The 24,082-nt window shown below is 41.3% G+C and overlaps 1 protein-coding gene and 1 non-coding gene across 2 annotated transcripts; both read left to right on the top strand.

Annotated features, from left to right (window-relative positions):
* Nucleotides 1-1,800: 1,800 nt before the first annotated feature.
* LOC116479846 (U5 spliceosomal RNA) lies at nt 1,801-1,916 on the top strand. The gene has a single exon (XR_004251134.1). It is a non-coding gene; the product is annotated as a U5 spliceosomal RNA (small nuclear RNA).
* Nucleotides 1,917-10,675: 8,759 nt separating this feature from the next.
* Nucleotides 10,676-22,020, top strand: SPIC (Spi-C transcription factor). The gene is made up of 6 exons (XM_032171650.1): nt 10,676-10,841; nt 12,167-12,251; nt 12,896-12,989; nt 14,713-14,825; nt 17,913-18,021; nt 21,368-22,020. Exons 2-6 carry the CDS (start codon nt 12,249-12,251, stop codon nt 21,793-21,795), a joined length of 747 nt encoding a protein of 248 aa, XP_032027541.1. The 5' UTR covers nt 10,676-10,841; nt 12,167-12,248; the 3' UTR covers nt 21,796-22,020.
* The last annotated feature ends 2,062 nt before the right edge of the window (nt 22,021-24,082 follow it).

Genomic DNA, 24,082 nt, shown 5'->3' with positions numbered 1-24,082 from the left:
TATATCGTGTAGTTTTGTTTGTTTTTGAACTCTGTAGAAATCTTATCATATTTTAAGTGGTTTTCTAGGTTTTCCTTTTTTCACTGAATATTATGTGTTCAAGATTCTTCCAAGTAATTGCACTTAGCTATAGTTTATTCATTCTCACATTTCTATATTCTATTATGTGAACATACCACAATTCACTCATTCTCTTGTCACTATGTATGTAGGTATCTATCAGACCTATATATGTTTGTGTTTATCTATCTATACTTATATATCTATAGAAAGATATAGATATATATTTCATAGTTCTTTCCCCTTATAAACATGGCTGCTAAAACCATCTTCTTTCCACATATGTCCTGATGCTTGTGTACAAGAATTTCTCTTATATATATACCTGAAAAGGATTTGTGAGCTAAGCTTTGCTAATGACTATTTTCTTAAATGGTTGTCCCAATTTAGACTCCTACCAGCAGTGAATTCTCACTGATGACAACTGGAACCGGAAACTTATAGCCAGTTATAAGCACGTAGCTGAAACTTCGGATCCCATTAATGTGCCAGTTTCCTAAACTTCTTTGAGTTTAGAGGACTCTCCAACCCTTCTTCTCTTCTCCCAGTTAACCAGCTAACTTCTATAAGAACAGGATGCCTCTTCTCTGTAAAAAGGACATTATTAGGCCGGGCGCGGTGGCTCACGCTTGTAATCCCAGCACTTTGGGAGGCCGAGGCGGGCGGATCACGAGGTCAGCAGATCGAGACCACGGTGAAACCCTGTCTCTACTAAAAATACAAAAAATTAGCCGGGCGTGGTGGCGGGCGCCTGTAGTCCCAGCTACTCGGAGAGGCTGAGGCAGGAGAATGGCGGGAACCCGTGAGGCGGAGCTTGCAGTGAGCCGATATTGCGCCACTGCACTCCAGCCTGGGAGACAGAGCAAGACTCCGTCTCAAAAAAAAAAAAAAAAAAAAGGACATTATTGCCCTGCTAATTAATTTCGTTAAAACAGGGAGAGTTGCCACTCACAAACTGCTAGAAAAAAAAAAATTCCTTACCAAAAGGACCTAAATTTAAAGCAGAATCAATTGCAAGTCTGTCTTCTTAGTAAACTAGAAAGTGAAAATAAGCATTACAAACCCACTAAGAGATGAAGGGAGGAGTCATTTTCCTCTTCCCTTTCCCAGGCTGGTAAATGACTTAGGTTTAGAAACTTCTGAGGCCAAAAGGGATGAAGCAGAGGCATATACGTTCTTCAGGCTTAGGATAAAGATGTATAAAGAATTTGGTAGACCAGCCTGGGCAACATGGTGAAACCCCATCTCTACAAAAAATACACAAATTAGCCGGGCGTGGTGGTGTGCACCTGTAGTCCCAGCTACTAGTGGGGCTGAGACGGGAGGATCACTTGAGCCAGGGAGGTCGAGGCTGCAGTGAGCCGTGATTGCACCACTGCACTTCAGCCTGGCAGAGTGAGACCTTGTCTCAAAAAAAAAAAAAAAAAAAAAAAGGAGGCCGGGCGCAGTGGCTCATGTCTGTAATCCTAGCACTTTGGGAGGCTGAGGCAGGCGGATCACGAGTTCAAGAGAGCGAGACCATCCTGGCCAATATAGTGAAACCCTGTCTCTACTAAAAATACAAAAATTATCTGAGCGTGGTGGCATGTGCCTGTAGTCCCAGCTGCTCGGGAGGCTGAGGCAGGAGAATTGCTTGAACCCGGGAGGCAGAGGTTGCAATGAGCGGAGATTGCGCCACTGCACTCCAGTCTGGCAACAGAGCGAGACTACGTCCAAAAAAAAAAAAAAAAAAAGTCTGGTATACTATGGTTTCTCTTCAGATTATATCAATTTTTCACCTTTTCCTAAAGATTTTTGTGGAGAGGAACAATTCTGAGTCTTAACCAAATTTTTTGAGGCCTTTAGTCTTCAAGGCGATTTTATTGTATTATTATTATTTTTTGAGACAGAGTCTCACTTTGTCGCCCAGGCTGGAGTGCAGTGGTGCGATCTTGGCTCACTGCAACCCCCACTGCCAGGGTCCAGGCAATTCTTCTGCCTCAGCCTCCCAAGTAGCTGGGTTACAGTCATGCACCAACACACCCAGCTAATTTTTGTATTTTTAGTAGTGGCAGGGTTTCACCATGTTGGCCAGGCTGTTCTCAAACTCCTGACCTCAGGTGATTTGCCCACCTCAGCTTCCCAAAGTTCTGTGATTACAGGCATGAGCCACTGTGATTCAGGGCTAATTTAAAAAGAAAAAAAAAAAAAGAATTTGGCTATGATTTAGCCCACCTCTCTGTGCCTAGAATTAGAATGCGGTAAGATACACCAGTAGGTCCTCAGAGTTTAGCTGCTTCAGAAAGACTAGAAAGTGCCCTTTCACAATCAGTCATGGTTCAGAACACAAGACTAAAAAAGTCACTACCTTGCTGGCACCCACTGGGGACGATGAGAATGGGTCTGTAGTCTCATCTTTCTCTATGCAGCTGTGCTGTTCCCTACTAGTCCTGTGTTAGAGGTTTCCTCTGTTGGTGTAAACACTGGTAGGAGCCATTAAAGTAATTATGGTCAATACATACAGCCTATGGGGAATAGTTGTGCAACCTGATGATCAGACAGAGGTACCAGACATGGCAAGGGAAGAACTGTGTTTGAGCCCTGGTTCTGCCACTTAACAGCAAGGCTGCAGGTCCCAGGCATGGTAAAAGCAGAGCACTACTGGTGATATAACAGCTATCATGGTGAGTGTTTACTCCTGTTCTCAAGCACCATAAAAGCTCTCAAGGCCAGGTGTGGTGGCTCACGCCTGTAATCCTAGCACTTTGGGATGCCGTGGCAGCCGGATCACCTGAGGTCAGAAGTTAAAGACCAGCCTGGCCAACATGGTGAAACCTCATCTCTACTAAAAATACTAAAATTAGCCTGATGTGGTGGCACACGCCTGTAATCCCAGCTACTCGGGAGGCTGAGGCAGGAGAATTGCTTGAACCCGGGAGGTGGAGGTTGCAGTGAGCCAAGATCGCGCCACTGCACTCCAACCTGGGTGACAGAGCAAGACTCTGTCTCAAAAAAAATAATAAATAAATAAATAAATAAAAAGCTCTCAAGAGCCACAGGACATAAGGCCATTGCTATCACGTTGTTCTTCTTCTCATCCTCACTCCATATAAGGAAAGAAAGATAGGCAGAATGGTTAAAAACCTTTGGTTAGAGTCAGGTAGAACCGGTTTGAAAACCTCCACCTCTATCTCTTCCTAGCTGCGTGACCTTGAATATGCTACTTAGCCTCCCTGAGCCTGTTTCTTCATCTGTAAAATGAGGGTAATTAAGAAAGCAAAGGCCGGCGCGGTGGCTCACGCCTGTAATCCCAGCACTTTGGGAGGCTGAGGTGGGCAGATCACGAGGTCAGGAGATCGAGAACATCCTGGCTAACAGGGTGAAACCCTGTCGCTACTAAAAATACAAAAAAATTAGCCAGATGTGGTGGCGGGTGCCTGTAGTCCCAGCTACTCGGGAGGCTGAGGCAGGAGAATGGCGTGAACCTGGGAGGTGGATCTTGCAGTGAATCGAGATCACGCCACTGCACTCCAGCCTGGGAGACAGAGCAAGACTCTGTCTCAAAGAAAAAAAAAAAGAAAGAAAGACCTAGCCTTCTAAAATTTTTATTTATTTATTTATTTTGATACGGAGTCTCGCTCTTGTCACCCAGGCTATAGTGCAATGGCGCAATCTTGGCTCACTGCAACCTCCGCCTCCCAGGCTCAAGTGATTCTCCTGCCTCAGCCTCCCTAGTAGCTGGGATTATAGGCATGTGCCACCACGTCAGGCTAATTTTAGTATTTTTAGTAGAGACGGGTTTTCACTGTGTTGGCCAGGCTGGTCTCAAACTCCTGACCTCAGGTGATCCACCCACCTCGGCCTCCCAAAGTGCTGGGATTACAGGCATGAGCCACCACACCAGGCTGAGCATGTGTTAAAACCAGGACTGCCCCAAGCACATTACATAGATTCCCTGGGATAAATTTCACACTAACCTTACTTATAAGTGAAATTATTATCCACAATTTACAGAAGAAGAAACTGAGAGATTAAGTTATTTGTTCAGGTTTACACAGCTAGGAGATACAGAGTCACAGATAGAATTCAGGGACAATAATACCACCTCACAACATTACTGTGAGGTTTAAATAGTCAACTGTGATAACATGTGGGAGTTATCACATGTTATCACATGTGAATAGATGATAACAGTAGCACAAAGAATGGGAGGTGACGTAAAGGGAATTATCCTTCTTCCATTATACATAAAGTGGTATAATATTAACCCAAAGTATACTGTGATAAATTAGAAATACGTATTGTAATCCCCACAGCAACCACAAAAAAAAAGTCTACAAAAGTATATCATATAATCAGGCCAGGCGCAGTGGCTCATACCTGTAATTCCAACACTTTGGGAGGCTGATTCAGGAGGATTAGCCCAGGAATTTGAGACCAGCCTTGGCAACATAGCAGGACTCCTGTGTCTACAAAAATAAAAACAAAAATTAAAAAATTTAAAACCCACACACACACAAAGAAAAGAAAAATATATAATCACATTATAAAGAGATGATAGAGGAAATAAAGTGAAATAATAAAAATATTCAATACAAAAGAAAGTAAGCAAGCAAGAACAAAGGAACAGAAAATAAGTGGGATCAATAGAAAACAAATAGCAAAATGGTAGACTTAAACAGAGCTATATCAGGAGTTACTACATTGGACTAAACACTAAAAAGGCAGAGATTGTCAAACTAGATTAATAAGCCATCCCCAACTCTATGCTGCTTAAAGCGACACACTTTAAATAGAGAGACACAGACAAGTGGGACAGGTTGAAAGTAAAAATATAAATGATGTATACACTAAGGAGAAGAAAGCTGAGGTGGTTAATATCAAAGTAGACTTCAAGACAGGGAGGATAACCAGAAAAAAAAAAGACAGAAATTTTATAATGACAAAAGGCTCAATTTATCAAGAACACATAGCAATTAATTCTGAGTATGCAGCTAATGAGAAAATTTCAAAATACATGAAGCAAAAATAGAACTAAAGAAGAGAAATAGACGCACTCACAATTATAATTGGAGATTTCCCTTACACTAATTTATAGACCATGAAGACAAAAGAAGCCCCTCAAAATATAAAAGATTTGAACAATATTATCAGCCAACTAGATATAATTGATATTTATCAGCCACTGCATTTTATAGCTGCAAAGTATACATTCTTCCAAGTGCAAATTCAGTCAAAATGGACTCCATGTTGGGCCACAAAACAAGTCTCAGTAAATTTCAAAGAATATCTATTGCAAGTAATTATTATTAAAATGAGGGTGAGGGTTAACTATTTGTCTCATAATCTCTGGTTCTATGACTCCTCCTACTCAAATGTGAGGAATTGTTTTTCTTTTTCCTTTTTTTTTTTTTTTTTGGGGGTTTTCTCTTTGTTTTGCTTTTCATTTTTTTTTTTTTTGAAATGGAGTCTTGCGCCGGGCGCGGTGGCTCAAGCCTGTAATCCCAGCACTTTGGGAGGCCGAGGCGGGCGGATCACGAAGTCAGGAGATTGAGACCACGGTGAAACCCCGTCTCTACTAAAAATACAAAAAATTAGCCGGGCGCGGTGGCGGGCGCCTGTAGTCCCAGCTACTCAGGAGGCTGAGGCAGGAGAATGGCGTGAACCCGGGAGGCGGAGCTTGCAGTGAGCCGAGACTGCGCCACTGCACTCCAGCCTGGGTGATAGAGTGAGACTCCGTCTCAAAAAAAAAAAAAAAAAAAAAAGAAATGGAGTCTTGCTCTTGCAGCCCAGGCTGGAGTGAAATGGCATGATCTCGGCTCACCGCAACCTCCGCCTCCTGGGTTCATGCAATTCTCCTGCCTCAGCCTCCTGAGTAGCTGGAATTATAGGCACCTGCCACCACACCCTACCAATTTTGTATTTTTAGTAGAGACGGGGTTTCTCCATGTTGGTCAGGCTGGTCTCGAACTCCCACCTTGGCCTCCCAAAGTGCTGGGATTACAGGCATGAGCCAGTGTGCCCAGCCTTCCTTTCTTTAAAAAAAAAAAAAAAAATTGAGATGGGGATCTCACTGTGTTGACCAGGCTGGTCTTGAACTCCTGGCCTCAAGCGATCCTCTCACTTTAGCCACCCAAAGTAATGAGATTATAGGTGTGAACCACCGCACCCAGCCAAACATGAGAAATTTTCTAGCACCTTCTCCACAGTCTGCTAACAATCTTTATTATTTGCTTATTGGAGTTTCCAAAGATCTTGCCAAGGTTAATACCAAATTCTTTAGTCACTTCAACAACTGAATTATTCAAGAAGAAATTGCGAAGAATGATAAGAGCTTGAACTTGATCTCCCTTTTTGGGTTCTGCAGTTCCCTATTCTCAGAAAACACAGTCTTCCACCTGAAGCATGTCACCATATGATTTGTACGCCAGCACGTGTTACTTAAGATTTTCTAAAATAATCTCCATTGCCACTGAGGACAATGAACTTCTGCAAAAGTGAATCTGTCAATCAGGGATCCTCTCTTCAGAGCCCTTAACTTGTTACTCAGCTCATTTCTGGAGTTGAGGGAAACATTGGTGTCCATATATTAAATAAATACTGCAGGGGCTCCCAAATTGGAGTTCACTGGCCCTACTGGGAGGATTTGCCTGAAAATGTGTGCTGATGGCATTTTCCTGGGAAAATAACTGCCAGCTTTCATCAGATTCTCAAGAAATAGGAGTTTTGACTTCTAAAATGCTAAGAGTCTATTGCATTATTTTTTCAAGTTGCCAAAACAACTTCATATCTTAGCCCTACAGAGAACCCTAAAGCTGCATTTCTGTTTTTGCATCTGTAACGTAGGGTTGTATACATATACATATATCTCCAATAGGCTGTATGCAGTGTCTCACACCTGTATTCCCAGTACTTTGGGAGGCCGAGGCGGGAGGATGGCTTAAGCCCAGGAGTTCGAGACCAGCCTGGGCAACATGGTGAGATCCCATCTCTACAAAAAATTTAAAAATTAGCTCAGCATGGTGGCGCCTGCCTGCAGTCCCAGCTACTTGGGAGGTTGAGGCAGGAGGATCACTTGAGCCTAAGAGGCTGAGGCTTTAGTGAGCTATGATTGCACCACTGCACTCCAGCCTGGGTGACAGAGTGAGAGCCTACCTCGAAAAAAAAAAAAAATCAATACACTCATTGACTTTACTAAGGAAGTTCTAGGCAGCAACCCTAGCTTCCACTCAACACTTTTGCCAGGTTCATTTATTAATATCCTGCATAATCAAACTCTAGAGACAATAGTTGGGGAAATGCTAGCTTAGAAAGTTCACTTGTTGGCCGGGCACGGTGGCTCATGCCTGTAATCCCAGCACTTTGGGAGGCCGAGGCGGGCAGATCACTTGAGGTCAGGAGTTCGAGATCAGCTTGGCCAACATGGTGAAACCCCATCTCTATTAAAAACAGAAAAATTAGCCAGGCATGGTGGCAGGCTCCTGTAATCACAGCTACTTGGGAGGCTGAGGCATGAGAATTGCTTAAACCTGGGAGGTGGAGGTTGCAGTGAGCTGATACGGTGCCATTGCACTCCAGCCTGGGTGATAGAGCAAGGCTCACTCTCAAAAAAAATAAAAATAAAAATTCACTTTTTTATGGCCATAACCCCTTGAACAGGCCTGACCTCTTCTGATTTTGGACACCAAGGAGTATAGGGCCAGTTCAGTACTTGGATGAGATCCCACCTAGAAGTATCAGGATTGTAATTTATTTACATTAAAAAAAAAAAAAAAAGTCCAGGCATGGTGGCTCATGCCTGTAATCCCAGCAATTTGGGATGCCGAGGCAGACATATCACCTGAGGTCAGGAGTTTGAGACCAGCCTGGCCAACATGGTGAAACCCCATTTCTACTAAAAATGCGAAAATTAACCTGGTGTGATGGCGTGGGCCTGTAATCGCAGCTACTCAGGAGGCTGAGGCAGGAGAATCACTTGAACCCGGCAGGCAGAGGTTGCAGTGAGCCGAGATCACATCACCGCACTCCAGCCTGGGCGACAGACAGAGACTCCATCTTGGAAATAAAAATAAAAATTAAAAATGAAAAAAAGAGAAAGTTCAGGCTCGGGGTAGTGGCTCAGGCCTGTAATCCCAGCACTTTCGGAGGCCGAGGTGGGCGGATCACCTGAGGTCAGGAGTTCAAGACCAGCCTGGCCAACATGGTGAAACCCCATCTCTACTAAAAATACAAAAATTAACCAGCCTGAGTAGCTGGGATTACAGCCTGGCCAATATGGTGAAACCCCGTCTCTACTAAAAATACAAAAATTAGCTGGATGTGGTGGTGGCCTGTAATCCCAGCTACTCGGCAGGCTGAAGCAGGAGAATCGCTTGAACCCTGGAGGTGGAAGTTGCAGTGAACCAAGATCGTGTGATTGCACTCCAGCCTAGGGGACTGAGGGAGACTCTGTCTCAAAAAAAAAAAAAAACAAACAAAAGTTCACTGTGTTTACATTCATTTCAAATACTCACCACACCTGTAGTATTAATATGTGACAAGCATGGGCTGGATGCTGTGGAGTTTGCCGTTGGGACTGAGCACCTGGTCGAAGGTAGCCTCAACTGCACACACAGGGCTCCAGGGCTGAGAGCGTGCACATGAAGTGGAATTAACCCAAATTTGGATCTGGCCCAGGCCACCTCACTAAAAGTTGAACCTTAGGGAAAATCATAAAACGCCTTTGAACTTCAGTTTAGATTTCCTCATCTGTGACGTGGGGGTACACAGGTAACAACTGCCATACATGACTTTTGATTATTTTAGGGCTTGATGTGTATGTTGATCTGGATCCTGCCTCTTTCTTCTCCAGCTTTGCCTCTTAGCTCCCAGGTGCATTTTCCTGCAGCCTCCTGTCCTCCTCCCGCTTTTTTTCTGTGTCTTGAATGCCAAACTCATTTCCATCCCAGGCTCTTTGCACCTGCTGTTTCCTCTGCCAGGAGGTGCTCCTCCAAATATTTGCATCTCTGCTTTTTGTTTTGCTCACTCCTTCATTTTTTTGAGACAGGGTGGGGAGGCAGGGCTTGGGGGTTTCACTGTGCTGTCCAGGCTGGTCTCGAACTCCTGGCCTCAAGCCATCCTCCTGCGTAGCTGCTTAGCGGGGATATAGGCACCAGACACCCTGCCTGCCTGCTCACTCTTAAGTCTTCTCCTTGGGTTTCAGCTCACACCAGTTTCCTCCTCAGAGATTTTTCCTGGCTATTCGCACACTCTCTTCATAATCTTTCTCTTTTGTATTGTTGTTTTTGACACTTCTTATCTAATACTTTACCAACATGTTTATTTTTTTAAAAATCATTTCTTCTCATAAGGATTTGTTCAGGGCTGTAGCTCCTGGACATGGGGCAGTGCCCCGAAGAGTGAAGAGCTCAGTAATATGTTGAACGAATGAACCAAATAAGGTGGCTTGAAAAGGGTGTAGACTAGTACAGATTAAAAACAAATCAACATTAGTGATTACCGTTTTATACTTGTTATTATAAGATCTACATATCAGAAGAAGGATTGTGTGTTTACATTTGCATAACAAATTGGCTCGAAAAAGTAATTGGTCCAAAACAATAGTCCCATATCAAAGGTGAGGTCAGGCTACAACAATGCAAAACTGAAATTACTGGCAGCTTTGAAATCACAGACCCTGTTCACTCTCCCCACCCACAAGGTTTACAAAAAATTCTTAGGCGGTTTTCCCCCTGGCCAAAATGTGACAGCTATTAAAATGGCAGGTTTCAGATTAGCCAAGTGAGAGGCAGACATGTGTTTCAGAGGACGGGAAGGTTATTTCCACCGTGTACAAGTGGATGCTGCTTTGGACACTGATGGTCAGGTAACATAAAATGGGCGAATCTGCAGGGGGATTTAACTGGGAAGAAAGTATTACAGGCGGAGGGAGCGTCTCGTAATTTCCAACAGAGCCACCCCAAATAAACCTTGAAGCCAAGTAAGAGAACGGAAACTGCATTAGGAATGCAGCAGCCGCAGGTATGTCCAACCACATGGCCCCCCCATAAGGTTTTCCTAACCATTTTGGAGCCGCTACTGAATTTAGGTGTAGAGGAAAGCAAGAGCATGGATTCCATTATCCCCACTCAAGTGAGTGGCAAGATGTAAGGCTAAGGCTCAAGAGCCTTGAATGTCAGGGAAAAGGCCCTAAGCCTTTAAGCTCTCTAAGTAAGGCGATCCGTGAATGGCAGTGTAAGTAAAGTGGTTTAGGAGGAAAGATCGATTTGGAGAGTCCAGAGTGAAGGCTGTTGACAGTCCAGGCAAAGTCCAGAATTGGGAGAGAAGTAATATGAATTAAAAAAAGAAGGGTAGGCCTGAGTTGCATGGGTTAGAAGTTTCCGGTGGGGCTATGCAATCTGAAGAGCTGCAACCTAAGTTGGGCGGGGGGTTTCGTGGGGCTTGTTCTAATGCTTTTGTGCTTTTTGGCTGATGGGATGCAAACTACTATGTGCCTCTTCAAAATAATAGCCCCTGGTGTCTACTGGTCGTATCATGACATAGAAATTGTGAAGGCACTGTATCTTTTAAAAAAAATCCCCTTTTGAAGAACTTCCTTAAAAACGGCTATTTAATGCAACTCTGCCAGTGTGTTCTTGATGGTTGTGTCTTAACAATTCTAATTTTTAAAAAAATTATTACTATTTTTTTCATCAGAGCCATCGCACTGGAAAATAATTTTTTATTTTCATGATAGCCTACCGTTGAATTTACCGTTCTGATATTAATGAAACATCTCTATAAAGGGTTGAAGTGTCTTCCGGGTAAGTTCTCAGCTTATGTTTTTCTAAATATCTTCTAATCACTGTTCATTTTTTCCTTTGGCCTAATGAGTATTTCTCACTGTCTGCGTGTTCAGATGCAAGAAATATTAAGCAATCGTAGTAATCAATAATGTTTTCGAGCTTTTTCTTCCCTTTAGACTTGCTCCTTTTAATAGTTGTGATAGTCTTGGGGAGCATTTTAGTCAAAGAGAACATGTTCATTTTTAAATATTTAATTCAAAATACAACATTCAGCGCTTCTGCACTTTTGAGTCAAAGCAGTTAATTGAAAATCACTGACATGGCTTTTAAAAAATATGTACTACTGATAATATTCACCAAAGACCATGTGCCAAAGAGTGATTTCTGGATTTTCTTCTATTTTCTTTTAACTGACGTGATGTAATGATTTCAAAGAGCCAAATAGAATTTTGATATTTAACATGTTATGTTGATATATGATGGATATGTATAATACTGGCATTAGATTACATCATCTCATTTGATTATTCAGCGTTAAACACTAAAGAGTAAACACATTGTGTTTGTGGGATAAATACTAAGAAGATAAATACTTGCATAAAAAGAACTGCTGGGTTTACTTAATGGAATGATAAGTAATTTGGACCCACTACAGTTCTTTTTATTATGTGAGTTGGTTTTTGTTTGTTTGTTCCTTGTGTTGGTCTATAGAACGTAGAGTTAAAAGCATTTAATTGTGGGTCTGTCTGATAATTGTTTATCTAAAGCAAAATCAGAATTACTTAGAGATAAGAAAGTAAATAACAAAATTATAGATGAGTTTTCTTAGCCTAGGATTCAAGCAAGTCCAAGGATAGTCTTCACAGGCTAAATTTAATTTGCAATATAAGTCCAATTTTCATGGGAGGAAAAGGATGGCTTTTGCCAGATTCTCAGAAGGCAATATAACACCAAAGAAAGGTTTTTTAAAAAAGCCCTACTTTTATAAAGCTATGCTAAGGTAAAAAGGATTTTGATTTTCAGAAATTTAGAATATTTAAAATAATTTTGAAATACTTTTATATACTTTTGAGTTATTTCCACTTTCTCTTATCAATCAAGCAGCTTAGATAATTAAATATATAGCTATTTTAATATTTAAAGCATTTTGTAATCATGGAAAAGCAAAAAGAAATGTTTGTAGAAAATTTTGTAGAAAAAAATTTGTACTCATCAAAGAGAATTCAGGAGGTACTCTTGGTTTATGTAAGGTATTTTCAGAAAATATTTTTGAGCAAGATCTTATTCAGAATCAAATTAGACACTGCATTTAATTTTGCTTTTTAAATATTAAACTTTTTCAGGATTGTCAACTTATTTTATTTTGTTTTATTTTCTTCAAGCAACAATTGCTAAGGAACAGAATTGTCAATTTATTAATGAAATATGGTAAGCTGACATTTTAAAATTTTCTTTACTCTGTCCACAGTGGAGCTCTACAACATAATAATTTAAATTTTTTTTTCTTTACTCACCCTCCATTTTAAAAATAAAATATTATCGATCATATTAATAAGGATATGAAATAGTTTGCAAAGCAATTCAATTTTAGGTCTTGGAGACATAAGACCATTTCATTTTTAAACAACAATTCATAGGTTCTGTTTCATTGAAGATATTTCCTTGACCCTTTTTTTCTAAATCACTCTCCTCTGCTCTACAACTCTTTGCTAAAATTTTGCAATAATGTTAAATACTATACTATAGAATGAATACCATTCTCTAAATACTATACTATAATGGAGTGTGTTTCAACTGTGATTGATTTTGTGCCTCAGGGTACATTTGGTCAGAAACATTTTTGACGGTCACAACTGTGAAGGTACTACTGGCAACCAGTGGGTAGGGGTCAGGGAAGCTGCTAAACATCGTGCAATGCACAGGCAGCCCCCGAAAACAGAAACAGCCAACACCAAATGTCCATAGTGTCAAGATTGAGAAACCCTCCTTTAGACCAAATACTATTTTAAATCAGGGAGATTAAGTTTAATTGGTAATTCTAAAACTCCAGAATTCTATCATTGTTCCAATAGACGTGTGTTGAACAAGACAAGCTGGGTCAAGCATTTGAAGATGCCTTTGAGGTTCTGAGGCAACATTCAACTGGAGATCTTCAGTACTCGCCAGGTAAAGATGAGTCATTTACTCTCTTCTGCTGGTACATCAAATGGCTTGTTGGTCACATACACATATAAGAATAATGATCAGCTGACCAGGTGTGGTGGCTCACATCTGTCATCCCAGCACTTTGGGAGGCCAAGGTGGGCAGATCATTTAAGACCAGGAGTTCAAGACCTGCCTGGCCAACATGGCAAAATCCCGTCTCTACTAAAAATACAAAAATTAGCCAGGCATGGTGGCGCGACTATAATCCCAGCTACTCTGGGGGCTGAGGCTTAAGAATTGCTGAACCTGAGAGGCAGAAGCTTTAGTCAGCCGAGATGGCGCCACTGTATTCCAGAATAATGATCAGAACAGAGAAGACGTTTTATTTCTTTTTTTTTTTTTTTTTTTGGAGACGAAGTCTCACTCTGTCGCCCAGGCTGGGGTGCAGTGGCGCGATCTCGGCTCACTGCAAGCTCCTCCTCCCGGGTTCACGCCATTCTCCTGCCTCAGCCTCCCGAGTAGCTGGGACTACAGGCGCCCGCCACCACGCCCGGCTAATTTTTTGTATTTTTAGTAGAGACGGGGTTTCACCGTGTTAGCCAGGATGGTCTCGATCTCCTGACCTCGTGATCCGCCCATCTCGGCCTCCCAAAGCGCTGGGATTATAGGCGTGAGCCATTGTGCCCGGCGACCTTTTTTATCTTTAATTTAATTTTTATTTATTTATTTTTTTGTAGAGACAGGGTCTCACTATGCTGCCCAGGCTGGTCTGGAACTCCTGGACTCAAAAACGAGATCATTTTTACCTGAAGCATCCAGGATTAATTCTAGCAAAGGCAAAATATGTCCAGGAGTATCTAGCCTAAATAAAACTAAAGTCTCACATATAAAAATGCAGAGATTATAGAGGATGACATTCCACACAGGAATACAAAGATATATAATTATCTGCTATTAGAAATATCTGGTTGACATTTATTTATCTAATAGTTCATTTTAACTATTCACGAAAGGCTTTTAAATTGTTCCAATGAATCTTATAGACCTTCCACCCACACAACAAGATACATTCTACTTGGAAGAATAAGTATTTTTATCCTTCCTCACCCATTATCCTATGGACTATATAGTCTAAATAGAATGCAAATATGTTATGTATTAAGTTTACATAGGGTATTACAGAGTGTTCCAAGATAAGAGAAATCATGTGGGCAGGGCACGGTGGCTCACACCTGTGATTCCAGCACTTTGGGAGGCCAAGGTGGGTGGATTACTTGAGCCCAGGAGTTCAAGACCAGCCTGGGCAACATGGCAAAACCCTGTCTCTACAAAAAATACAAAAATTAGCAAAATGTGGTGGCGTGTGCCTGGAGTCCCAGCTACTTGGGAGGCTAAGGTGGGAGGATCACTTGAGGCCGGGAGGCACAGGCTGCAGTGAACCAAAATAACGTGGCTGCACTCCAGCCTGGGTAACAGAGCGAGACCCTGTCTTAAAAAAAAAAAGAAATCATGAGGTCTCAGCCTGCAAGGAGCATGTTCTCCAAATGCGATATGTATAACAGTAACCATAATAGCAGCATAATGAGATAAACACCACAGGAGAAGTGCAAAGTGGCAAGAAAACATAGACGAGAGCAATTGAATCTATAAGTGTATATATATATATATATATACATACACACATATTTATATGCACAAATACAAACTTTGACTTTTTTAGTTTCTTTCTCTGATTTAAAATTAGATTACAGAAATTACCTGGCTTTAATCAACCATCGTCCTCATGTCAAAGGAAATTCCAGCTGCTATGGAGTGTTGCCTACAGAGGAGCCTGTCTATAATTGGAGAACGGTAATTGTAAGTATCAGACCATCCCTTGCCAGCCTTCCATTTCACATACACTGTCTGAAACCCAGCTTAAAGACAGCATTGACTATGAAAATGGTTTTTTCTTTCTTTATTTTTTTTTTTGAGATGGAGTCTGGCTCTTTCACCCAGGCTGGGGTTCAGTGGCTCGATCTCGGCTCACTGCAACCTCTGCCTCCCAGGTTCAAGCGATTCTCCTGCCTCAGCCTCCCAAGTTGCTGGGCTTACAGGCGTGCACCACAACGCCCACTTAACTTCTGTATTTTTAGCGGAGACAGGATTTCCACATATTGGCCAGGCTGGTCTCAAACTCCTGACTTCAGGTGATCCACCTGCCTCGCCTCCCAAAGGGAAGGATTACAGGCGTGAGCCACTGTGCTCTGCCTGAAAATGCTTTTTAAGGGCCATCAGCTGTAGTCTGAACTTGACAGTCAACATGGATGATCATATGCTGTTAGGAAGGAAATAACCCTTCATCATTGCTCTCTACTTAGCCTCAGACTGATTTGGATGACTTCTGTAAAAAGGAGGTGTTTTCAGGATGTTAATATCAATTGCTTCTCCTTAGTCCGTCTGGGAAATTGCAAAAAAGTTTCCCCCAAAAGCCACAGGGCAAAGGTCCAAACTGCCCCTGCACTGGTTTTACCTACAGTCTTGTATTAGCCTGCTCTGTTTTCCTTCTCAAACTCAGTGTTATCTGCATGTATTGGACCAATCCATTGATATTTTATTAATAGCAGCATCTGCAAAGGGAAACGCCCTTCCATCTCCCCATTCATGTATTCTTTTAGTTGTTTTCTTCATGCATCCATTTTATCAAGCGGTCTTCATGGGATGAGGTATAAATGTGAATTGGTTTTTATTTTTCTTCAGTCACTACCTTCAATCACGCCATGTCAAATGTCCTTTTTCTGTTTCTATAAATTGTTCCCTCGGGGCCTCTTCACAAGACATTTTATTTTAAGAGAGTGCTTTGGACTGGGCACAGTGGCTTACGCCTGTAATCCCAAAGCTTTGGGAGGCTGAGGAGGAAGGATCACTTGAGCCCAAGAGTTCGAGACCAACCTGGGCAACAGAGCAAGACCCTGTCTCAAAAAAATTTTTTTTAAATAAAAATTTGAAATAGAGGGTGCTTTGGTTCCAGCTTAACCTCTTCCACCTCCACTTAGGGTTGCCAGGTAAAGTGCAAGATGCCCGATATTTTTGTTTGCTAAATCTGGCAACCCTACTTCTTTCTACTTCAGCTCCCATTTTCTAGCATGCACCTCACAGCCTCTTATCCCTGGGGACTTCTTGCCTGCTGGTCAGCTTTCTTGATTGGGGTGTGGAAAGACAGCTCAAGCTCAGCCCCTTCTGGTGTTTAACCCTTGGAAACCCACATATTCTTGCCATATGTAAATGGTAGAAGCTTGGGCTGTTACTTCCTGTTGCCTTTCTTTATTCTGCCTTCCCTTGGCTGTCATCTTTTTTTTTTTTTTTTTTAAGACAGGGTATTGTTCTCTCACCTAGGTTGGAGTGCAGTGGTGCGATTATAGCTCACCGAAGCTTCAAATTCCTGGGGTCAAGGGATCCTCCTGCCTCAGCTTCCCAAGTAGCTGGGACTATAGGCATGCGCCACCAGGCCTGGGTAATTTTTAAATTTAAATTTTTTTGCTCTGTTGCTCAGGCTGTAGTGCAATGGCACCATCTCGGCTCACTGCAACCTCTGCTTCCTGGGTTCAAGCGATTCTTCTGCCTCAGCCTCCCAAGTAGGTGGGATTACAGGTGCCCACCACCACCCACGGCTAATTTTTTTTTGAGAGAGAGAGTTTCACTGTTGCCACCCAGGCTGGAGTGCAACAGCGTGATCTCGGCTCACTGCAACCTCTGCCTCCCAGGTTCAAGCGATTCTCCTGCCTCAGCCTCCCTAGTAGCTAGCTGGGATTACAGGCGCCTGCTACCATGCCCAGCTAATTTTTGTATTTTTAGTAGAGACGGAGTTTCACCATGTTGGCCAGGCTGGTCTCAAACACCTGACCTCAGGTGATCCACCCACCTCAGCCTCCCAAAGTGTTGGGATTACAAGTGTGAGCCACCGTGCACCCAGCCAATTTTTTTGTACTTTTAGTAGAGACAGGGTTTCATCATGTTGGCCAGGGTGGTCTCGAACTCTTGACCAGGTGATCTGCCTGCCTCCACCTCCCAAAGTGCTGGGATTACAGGCATGAGCCGCTGGGCCTGGCCTACAAAAAATTTTTAAAATTAGGCCAAGTGCGATGTCTCATGCCTCTAATCCCAGCACTTCGGGAGGCTGAGGCGGGCAGATCACCTGAGGTCGGGAGTTCAAGACCAGCCTGACCAACAGGGAGAAACCCTGTCTCTACTAAAAATACAAAATCAGCCGGGGATGGTGGCACGCCCAGCTACTAGGGAGGCTGAGGCAGGAGAATCGCTTGAAACTGGGAGGCGGAGGTTGCTTTGAGCCGAGATCGCACCATTGCACTCCAGCCTGGGCAACAAGAGCGAAACTCCGTCTCAAAAAAAAAAAAAAAAATGTCGTAGAGGTGGGGTCTCTCTAAGTTGTCCAGGCTGGTCTTGAACTCCTGGGCTCAAGTGATTCTCCTGCCTTGGCTTCCCAAATTGTTGAGATTACAGGCATGAGCTACCGTGCTCGGCCCTTTCTTGTCTTGTAAAATTTTTATTGTTTTCATTACTTATTTTATTTTATCTTCGTAGCTGCCTACTGACGTCTTTCTTTTCTTATCTCCCTTTGCCTACTTGGGCATCCAACACAGGAATGGAAGCCCATCTTCCCTTTCTGATGGTACCACAGACTTTAAGCAATCCCTTCTTTCTTGTAGGGAGGGTAGGACATGACACTCCTCACAAAGCCAAGGATTACCCTCTGTCCCCTGGTCCTCTCCTTATGTGGGTTTGATGCTAGTGCTGCCCTGGGAGCTATCTGGCTGCAGCTGGGGGTAATTGCTTTTACAATCTGGGAGATGCTTAGCTTCTTTTTCCCCTAGCTTTTGGCTTCAGCCTATAATAGGGGGCAACAGGGAAAGTCTCACTTAACATCCTGCTTCATTATTTATATAGAACAGTGCTGCGGACTTCTATTTTGAAGGAAATATTCATCAATCTCTGCAGAACATAACTGAAAACCAGCTGGTACAACCCACTGTTCTCCAGCAAAAGGGGGGGAAAGGTACGTTGATCCATCATTTGTTATATAGGTCAAAGAACCAGATCTTCCTCATAGCTGCTTTAAAGGGATTTTATAACTGAGTTTGGAATTGAATTTGCAAAATATTCTTTTATCACAATTGAGAGTAATTTAACTCTGACTTCTTGAACCAGTCCAAGCCATTCATCTTGGGTGAGACTTCCTGTGTTTTTTTATTTCTGAGACAGAGTCTCACTCTGTTGTCCAGGCTGGGTCTGAAACTCCTGGACTCAAGCCATCCAAAGTGCTAGGATTACAGGTGTGTCACCACACCCAGACTCCTATTTTTAAATTTTTTTATTTTTATTTTTATTTTTTACTTTTTGAACTTATGTTGTTAAAAACGGAGATACAAACACACACATTAGCCTAGGAGTAACAGTGATAGGATCGTCACTATCACTGTCTTCCACTTCCACATCTTGTCCCACTGGAAGGTCCTCAGGGACAATAACACATAGCGCTGTCATCTCCTATGATAACAGTGCCTTCTGGAATACCTGCTGAAGAACCTGCCTGAGGCTGATTCATAGTTAGCTTTTTATTTTTTAATTTTTATTTTATTATTTATTGATTGTTTTACAGTTAGCTTTAAAAGAAAATTAAGTAGAAGGAGTACAATCTAAAATAATAATAAAACATATATATAGTAGATACTAGGTGACAGGAATTTTTCAGCTCCACTATCATCTTTTTTTTTCTTTTTTTTTATTGTTGCCCAGGCTAGGGTGCTGTGGCATCATCTCAGCTCACTGCAGCTTCTGCCTCCCCGGCTGAAGCAATTCTCCTGCCTCAGCCTCCCGAGTAGCTGGGATTACAGGCACTCACCACTACGCCTGGCCCATTTTTTGTATTTTTAGTAGAGATGAGGTTTTGTCATGTTGGCCAGGCTGGTCTCGAACCCCTGGCCTCAGGTGATCCAGCCTTCCAAAGTGCTGGGATTACAGATGTGAGCCACCACGCCTGGCATATAATTTTTTTTAAATGTGATTCAGGCAGCTCCCCTGAACCTAAATAGGTTCAGAGGGACTCCCTCACCAGTATATTTTATTCATTTATTTTTATTTTTACAAATAAAGTGAAAGTAAAAGTTCCAGTGTATTTTACATATTTCTAGAGAAGATTTTTTTTTTAATTTTCACATACACAAGTATATGCATATTTGAAATTACAAATGGGATTGTATTCTTGCACTTTTTCCAGTAAATAACACATCTTAAGTAAATTCTGGGCATCGTGGCTCATGCCTGTAATCCTAGCACTTTGGGAGGCCAAGGTAGACAGATCACATGGGGTCAGGAGTTCGAGACAAGCCTGGCCAATGTGGTGAAACTCCGTCTCTACAAAAAATTTAGCCAGGCATGGTGGTGGGTGCCTGTAATCCCAGCTACTGGGGAGGCTGAGGTGGGAGGATCACTTGAGTCCAGGAGGTGGAGGTTGCAGTGAGCCAAGATCAAGCCACTGCATTCCAGCCTGGGCGAGAGAGTGAGACTCCAACTCAAAAAATAATAATAATAAAATAAATAAATAAATAAATAAATAAATAAATAAATAAATAGATAAATATATAGTTGAGGGAGTCTCTCTGAACCTATTCTGGTTCAAGGAGGCTACCTGATTCACTTTTTAAAAAAATTATAGGCCAGCATGGTTAAAAAAAAATTATAGGCCAGGCATGGTGGCTCATGCCTGTAATCCCAGCACTTTGGGAGACTAAGGCAGGCAGATCACTCGAGGTCAGGAGGCTGAGGCAGCAGAATCGCTTGAACCCAGGAGGCGGAGGTTGCAGTGAGCCAAGATTGTGCCACTGCACTCCAGCCTGGGCGACAGAGCGAGACTCCATCTCCAAAAATAAATAAATAAATAAAATAAAATAAAATTTAAGCATTAAAAAAATACGGAAAACTTTAAAAGATGATGATCCATTAAGAGCAACTTGATCACTGAATGAGAGGCAGAAGAGTTTTGTTTAAGCTGTGACTTTAATTCATGATGCGTTTTTTGGTAAGTCCCTTTCATTTCTCAATTCATAAACTCAAGATAATATAATACAAAAGATAATCTTTGTAAAAATGTTTGAGGTCTTTGGATGAGTGTTAAATGTATCATGCAAGAGTATTATTCCCCAGAGACTGTTTAAAGCAGTTTGGGAATCCACTAGTATACCTCCTCAAGGGAAAATGGAATTTGGCTGCAAATTTTTTAGCTACTGACAGATCTGGCAGAGCACAGTATTTACAGGCTAACTCAGAAGTCACAAAATGGGCTGTCACTTTTGTTCTCATGAGCTGTTACGCCAAAGAAATCATATCAATTGAACAAAACCCACACAAATTCTCTCAAAATTTCCTGCCTAGTTATTTTGAAATATAAATGGCTGTGTTCCTAAGATTCTAGTGGTACCATTTTATTTCACAACAATGAGAAACATCACAGTGCCCATTGCATTGTTAAATGAATAATGTTAAGGTGATATAAAAACATTTTTGGCATTTCCATATGAGTTTTTCTCCTTTTTTATTTTTCAAGTAATTGTGCAAACCCAGAGTTAGCACTTTTACCTAGGTCTTCGGTATTAATTTCCTTAATATTACCTTATATTTGCATTCTATTTTGCACTTTACAAAGTGTATTTACATCCCTTAACTCATTTGAATAAAGCCCCTTAAAATGACTTGTTTTCTGGAAATGGCTTTTTGAGGCTTCTCTTCAAAACTGCTAAACTTTGTGGTCCATTTCGCTCAATGTTGTTCTGTGGAAAGTTTGTTTTGTTTTGTTTTGTTTTTTGAGACAGAGTCTCGCTCTGTTGCCCAGGCTGGAGTGCAGTGGCGAGATCTCGGCTCACTGCAGCCTCCACCTCAAATGATTCTCCTGGGTTCGTGGGAGAATCCTCAGGAGACTGCCTCAGCCTCCCGAGTAGCTGGGATTACAGGTGTGTGCCACCACGCCTGGCTAATTTTTGTATTTTTAGTAGAGACGGGATTTCACCATATTGGCCAGGCTGGTGAACTCCTGACCTCAAGTGATCCGCCCTCCTCGGCGTCCCAAAGTGCTGAGATTACAGGCGTGAGCCATCACACCCGGCTGGACAACATTCTTAACAACTTCTCCAACAAAGAAAGATCCAGTTGAAACTTCAATAGGCCAAATAGATCCTTGACCTTCGAGTCCCATAAAATGATGCCATCATGCATTCGTAAGGGCAGTGAGTGGGAGAAAACCAGTCTCGATGCAGCTTTTAATTCGGTAGTTGCTCAACAAACGCTTCCTGACAATGTTTTCGGTTTACAGCCACGGTGGAGTTTGACCTTGTTTCCCTTCATTTTAGGCAGGAAGAAGCTCCGACTGTTTGAATACCTTCACGAATCCCTGTATAATCCGGAGATGGCATCTTGTATTCAGTGGGTAGATAAAACCAAAGGCATCTTTCAGTTTGTATCAAAAAACAAAGAAAAACTTGCCGAGCTTTGGGGGAAAAGAAAAGGCAACAGGAAGACCATGACTTACCAGAAAATGGCCAGGGCACTGAGAAATTACGGAAGAAGTGGGGAAATTACCAAAATCCGGAGGAAGCTGACTTACCAGTTTAGTGAGGCCATTCTCCAAAGACTCTCTCCATCCTATTTCCTGGGGAAAGAGATCTTCTATTCGCAATGTGTTCAACCTGATCAAGAATATCTCAGTTTAAATAACTGGAATGCAAATTATAATTATACATATGCCAATTACCATGAGCTAAATCACCATGATTGCTAAACATACTTTCATATTTCATGGTTTACTGGCATCGGAAATCTCTACAATTTTAAGGATTTCTCCCTCTCTCTCTTTTTTCCCTCCTCTGAAGAAACTTAGGATTTTTCTCTTAAAGCAAATACTAAAGAGGAAAAAAAAATAACTTTATTGTTGCTTTTATCAAAGAGTATGTAATCTATACTAACTTGCTGGGAAATTCTGCCAATGAACAACTTTTTTATAATACTTCGTGAAGACTCAATGAACAACTTTATTGTTTCAAATGATCAAGCCCATTTGAAAGTATAGACTAAATGTCCTTGCTGTGCTCTTACTATTCTCTCTCTTTCAAAATTTTTATTTTTTTATTTTTTAAAGAGGTCTCAGCCAATATAATTTTTTATTTTTATGGATTTAGGAGTACAAGTGCAGTTTTGTTGCTTTGATATATTGCATAGTGGTGAAGTATATTGCATAGCATCATCACCAGAATAGTGAACATTGTACCCAATAGGTAGGATTTCATCCCTCATCTCCCTGCCATCCTCCCATCTTTTGGAGCCTCCAGTGTCAATTACTACATTCTGTATGTCCACTGCTAAGCTCCCAACTATACCCACTTTATTTTATTTTAAAAATTGTTTTCTTTTTCTGCATACTTCTATGGATGCAAAGTCTTTTTCTTTTTTCTTTTTTTCTTTTCACAGACGATGACTTCTTTTTTTGTTTGTTTGTTTGTTTTTGGCTAACTCCCAAGCACAACACTGACAGTGACTTATATTTTTAATTTTTTTTAAGAAGCAAAGTCTACCTCTGAAGCTGTCTCTTTTTTTTCTTTTCCCACTTCAATAAGCTGGTCTAAATTCTTGCTATTCTCGATGAAACCACCTTCTTCTAGATTAACAGTGCCGGTACAGATGATTTGATTTATATATTGATTTCAGCATTGTCTTGTCATGTACTCAAGTGAGAAAATTCACACTTTTATATCTGATGGCTTTACAAAACAATTTTGTAAATGACTGCATATGATAAAGCCTTTGTGCCAAAATGGGTTCATGGCTTTAAAAACATCACTAGAAATGTCTATTCAAGTTCCTTACACATTTTTTCTTTCCTTCTCTTTTGATCTTACCCATTTTTACAACTTAAAGCTTTTTTTTTTTTTTTTGAGACAGGGTCTCACTCTGTCACCCATGCTCAGGTGCAGTGACACAAACATGGCTGAAGCCCAGCTAATTTTTTTTTTTTAGAGACTGTTTGGCAATGTTGCCCAGGCTGGTCTCTAACTCCTGGGCTCAGGTGATCTGCCCACCTTGGCCTTCAAAAGTGCTGGGATTACAGGTGTGAGCCACCGAGCTGGCCCCAAAACTTTTTTAATGTTTAAATTTTACCACTATACTAAGGAGGAGTTACCCATTTTTTTAATTGCCTTTTTTCTTCCTTCTTATTAGGGAGGGGTAAGGAAGAAGTCTTGGTTAGCAGAAAGCAGGTCTTAATTGCTTTCTTGTTTGTTTGTTTTGTTGCTATTGAGTTGTTTGAGTTCCTTATATGTATTGGATATTAACCCCTTGTCAGATGTCTGGCTTGCAAATATTTTCTCCCATTCCATAGGTTGTCTCTTTACTCTGGTGATTGTTTCCTTTGCTGTGCAGAAGTTTTTTGGTTGGTTGTTTTAGCTACACATCATTAACTAAGAAGCTTTTTAGTTTGATGTAATACCATTTGTCTATATTTAATTTTGTTGTCCATGCTTTTGGGATCAAATCCAAAATATCATTACCCACGCCAATGTCTTTTATGTATCCCCTATGTTTTCTTTCTTTTCTTTCCTTTCTTTCTTTCTTTTTCTTTCTTTCTTTCTTTCCTTCCTTTCTTTATCTTTCTTTCTTTCTTTCTTTCTTTCTTTCTTTCTTTCTTTCTTTCTTTCTTTCTCTTTCTTCTTTCTTTCTTTTTCCTTCTTTCAGCTATCATCTGACCCCTCTATGTTTTCTTCAAGTAGTTTTAGGGTTCTTGGTCTTATGTTTAAGTCTGTCTGTCTTTCTTTCTTTCTTTCTTTCTTTCTTTCTTTCTTTCTTTCTTTCTTCTTTCTTTCTTTCTTTCTTCCTTTTTCTTGTTGACAATTTTCCTGAGCAAACTAATGAAGGAATGTTTAAGTTTTTAATCCATTTTGAATTGACTTTGGTATATGGTGTTGGAATAAGGGTCCAATTTTATTTTTCTGTTTTCCAAAATTTAGTTTTCCATACAGCTTTATTTATTGAAGAAAGCTGTAATTTTCTTCTTGGCATGTTTGTTGAAAATCAGT

This window comes from Hylobates moloch, unplaced genomic scaffold (assembly GCF_009828535.3).
Source record: "Hylobates moloch isolate HMO894 unplaced genomic scaffold, HMol_V3 SCAFFOLD_12, whole genome shotgun sequence".
In the NCBI taxonomy this organism is placed as follows: Eukaryota; Metazoa; Chordata; class Mammalia; order Primates; family Hylobatidae; genus Hylobates; species Hylobates moloch.
The sequence above is the reverse complement of the archived record's forward strand: the minus strand, read 5'-3'. Positions and strand labels throughout refer to the sequence as shown.

Bases quoted from the DNA above. Each gene is read 5' to 3' on its own strand.
- SPIC (XM_032171650.1), top strand. The intron at 12,990-14,712 runs GTAAAGATGAGT...ATTTAAAATTAG, and splicing joins AGATCTTCAGTACTCGCCAG to ATTACAGAAATTACCTGGCT. The intron at 14,826-17,912 runs GTAAGTATCAGA...TTATTTATATAG, and splicing joins ATAATTGGAGAACGGTAATT to AACAGTGCTGCGGACTTCTA.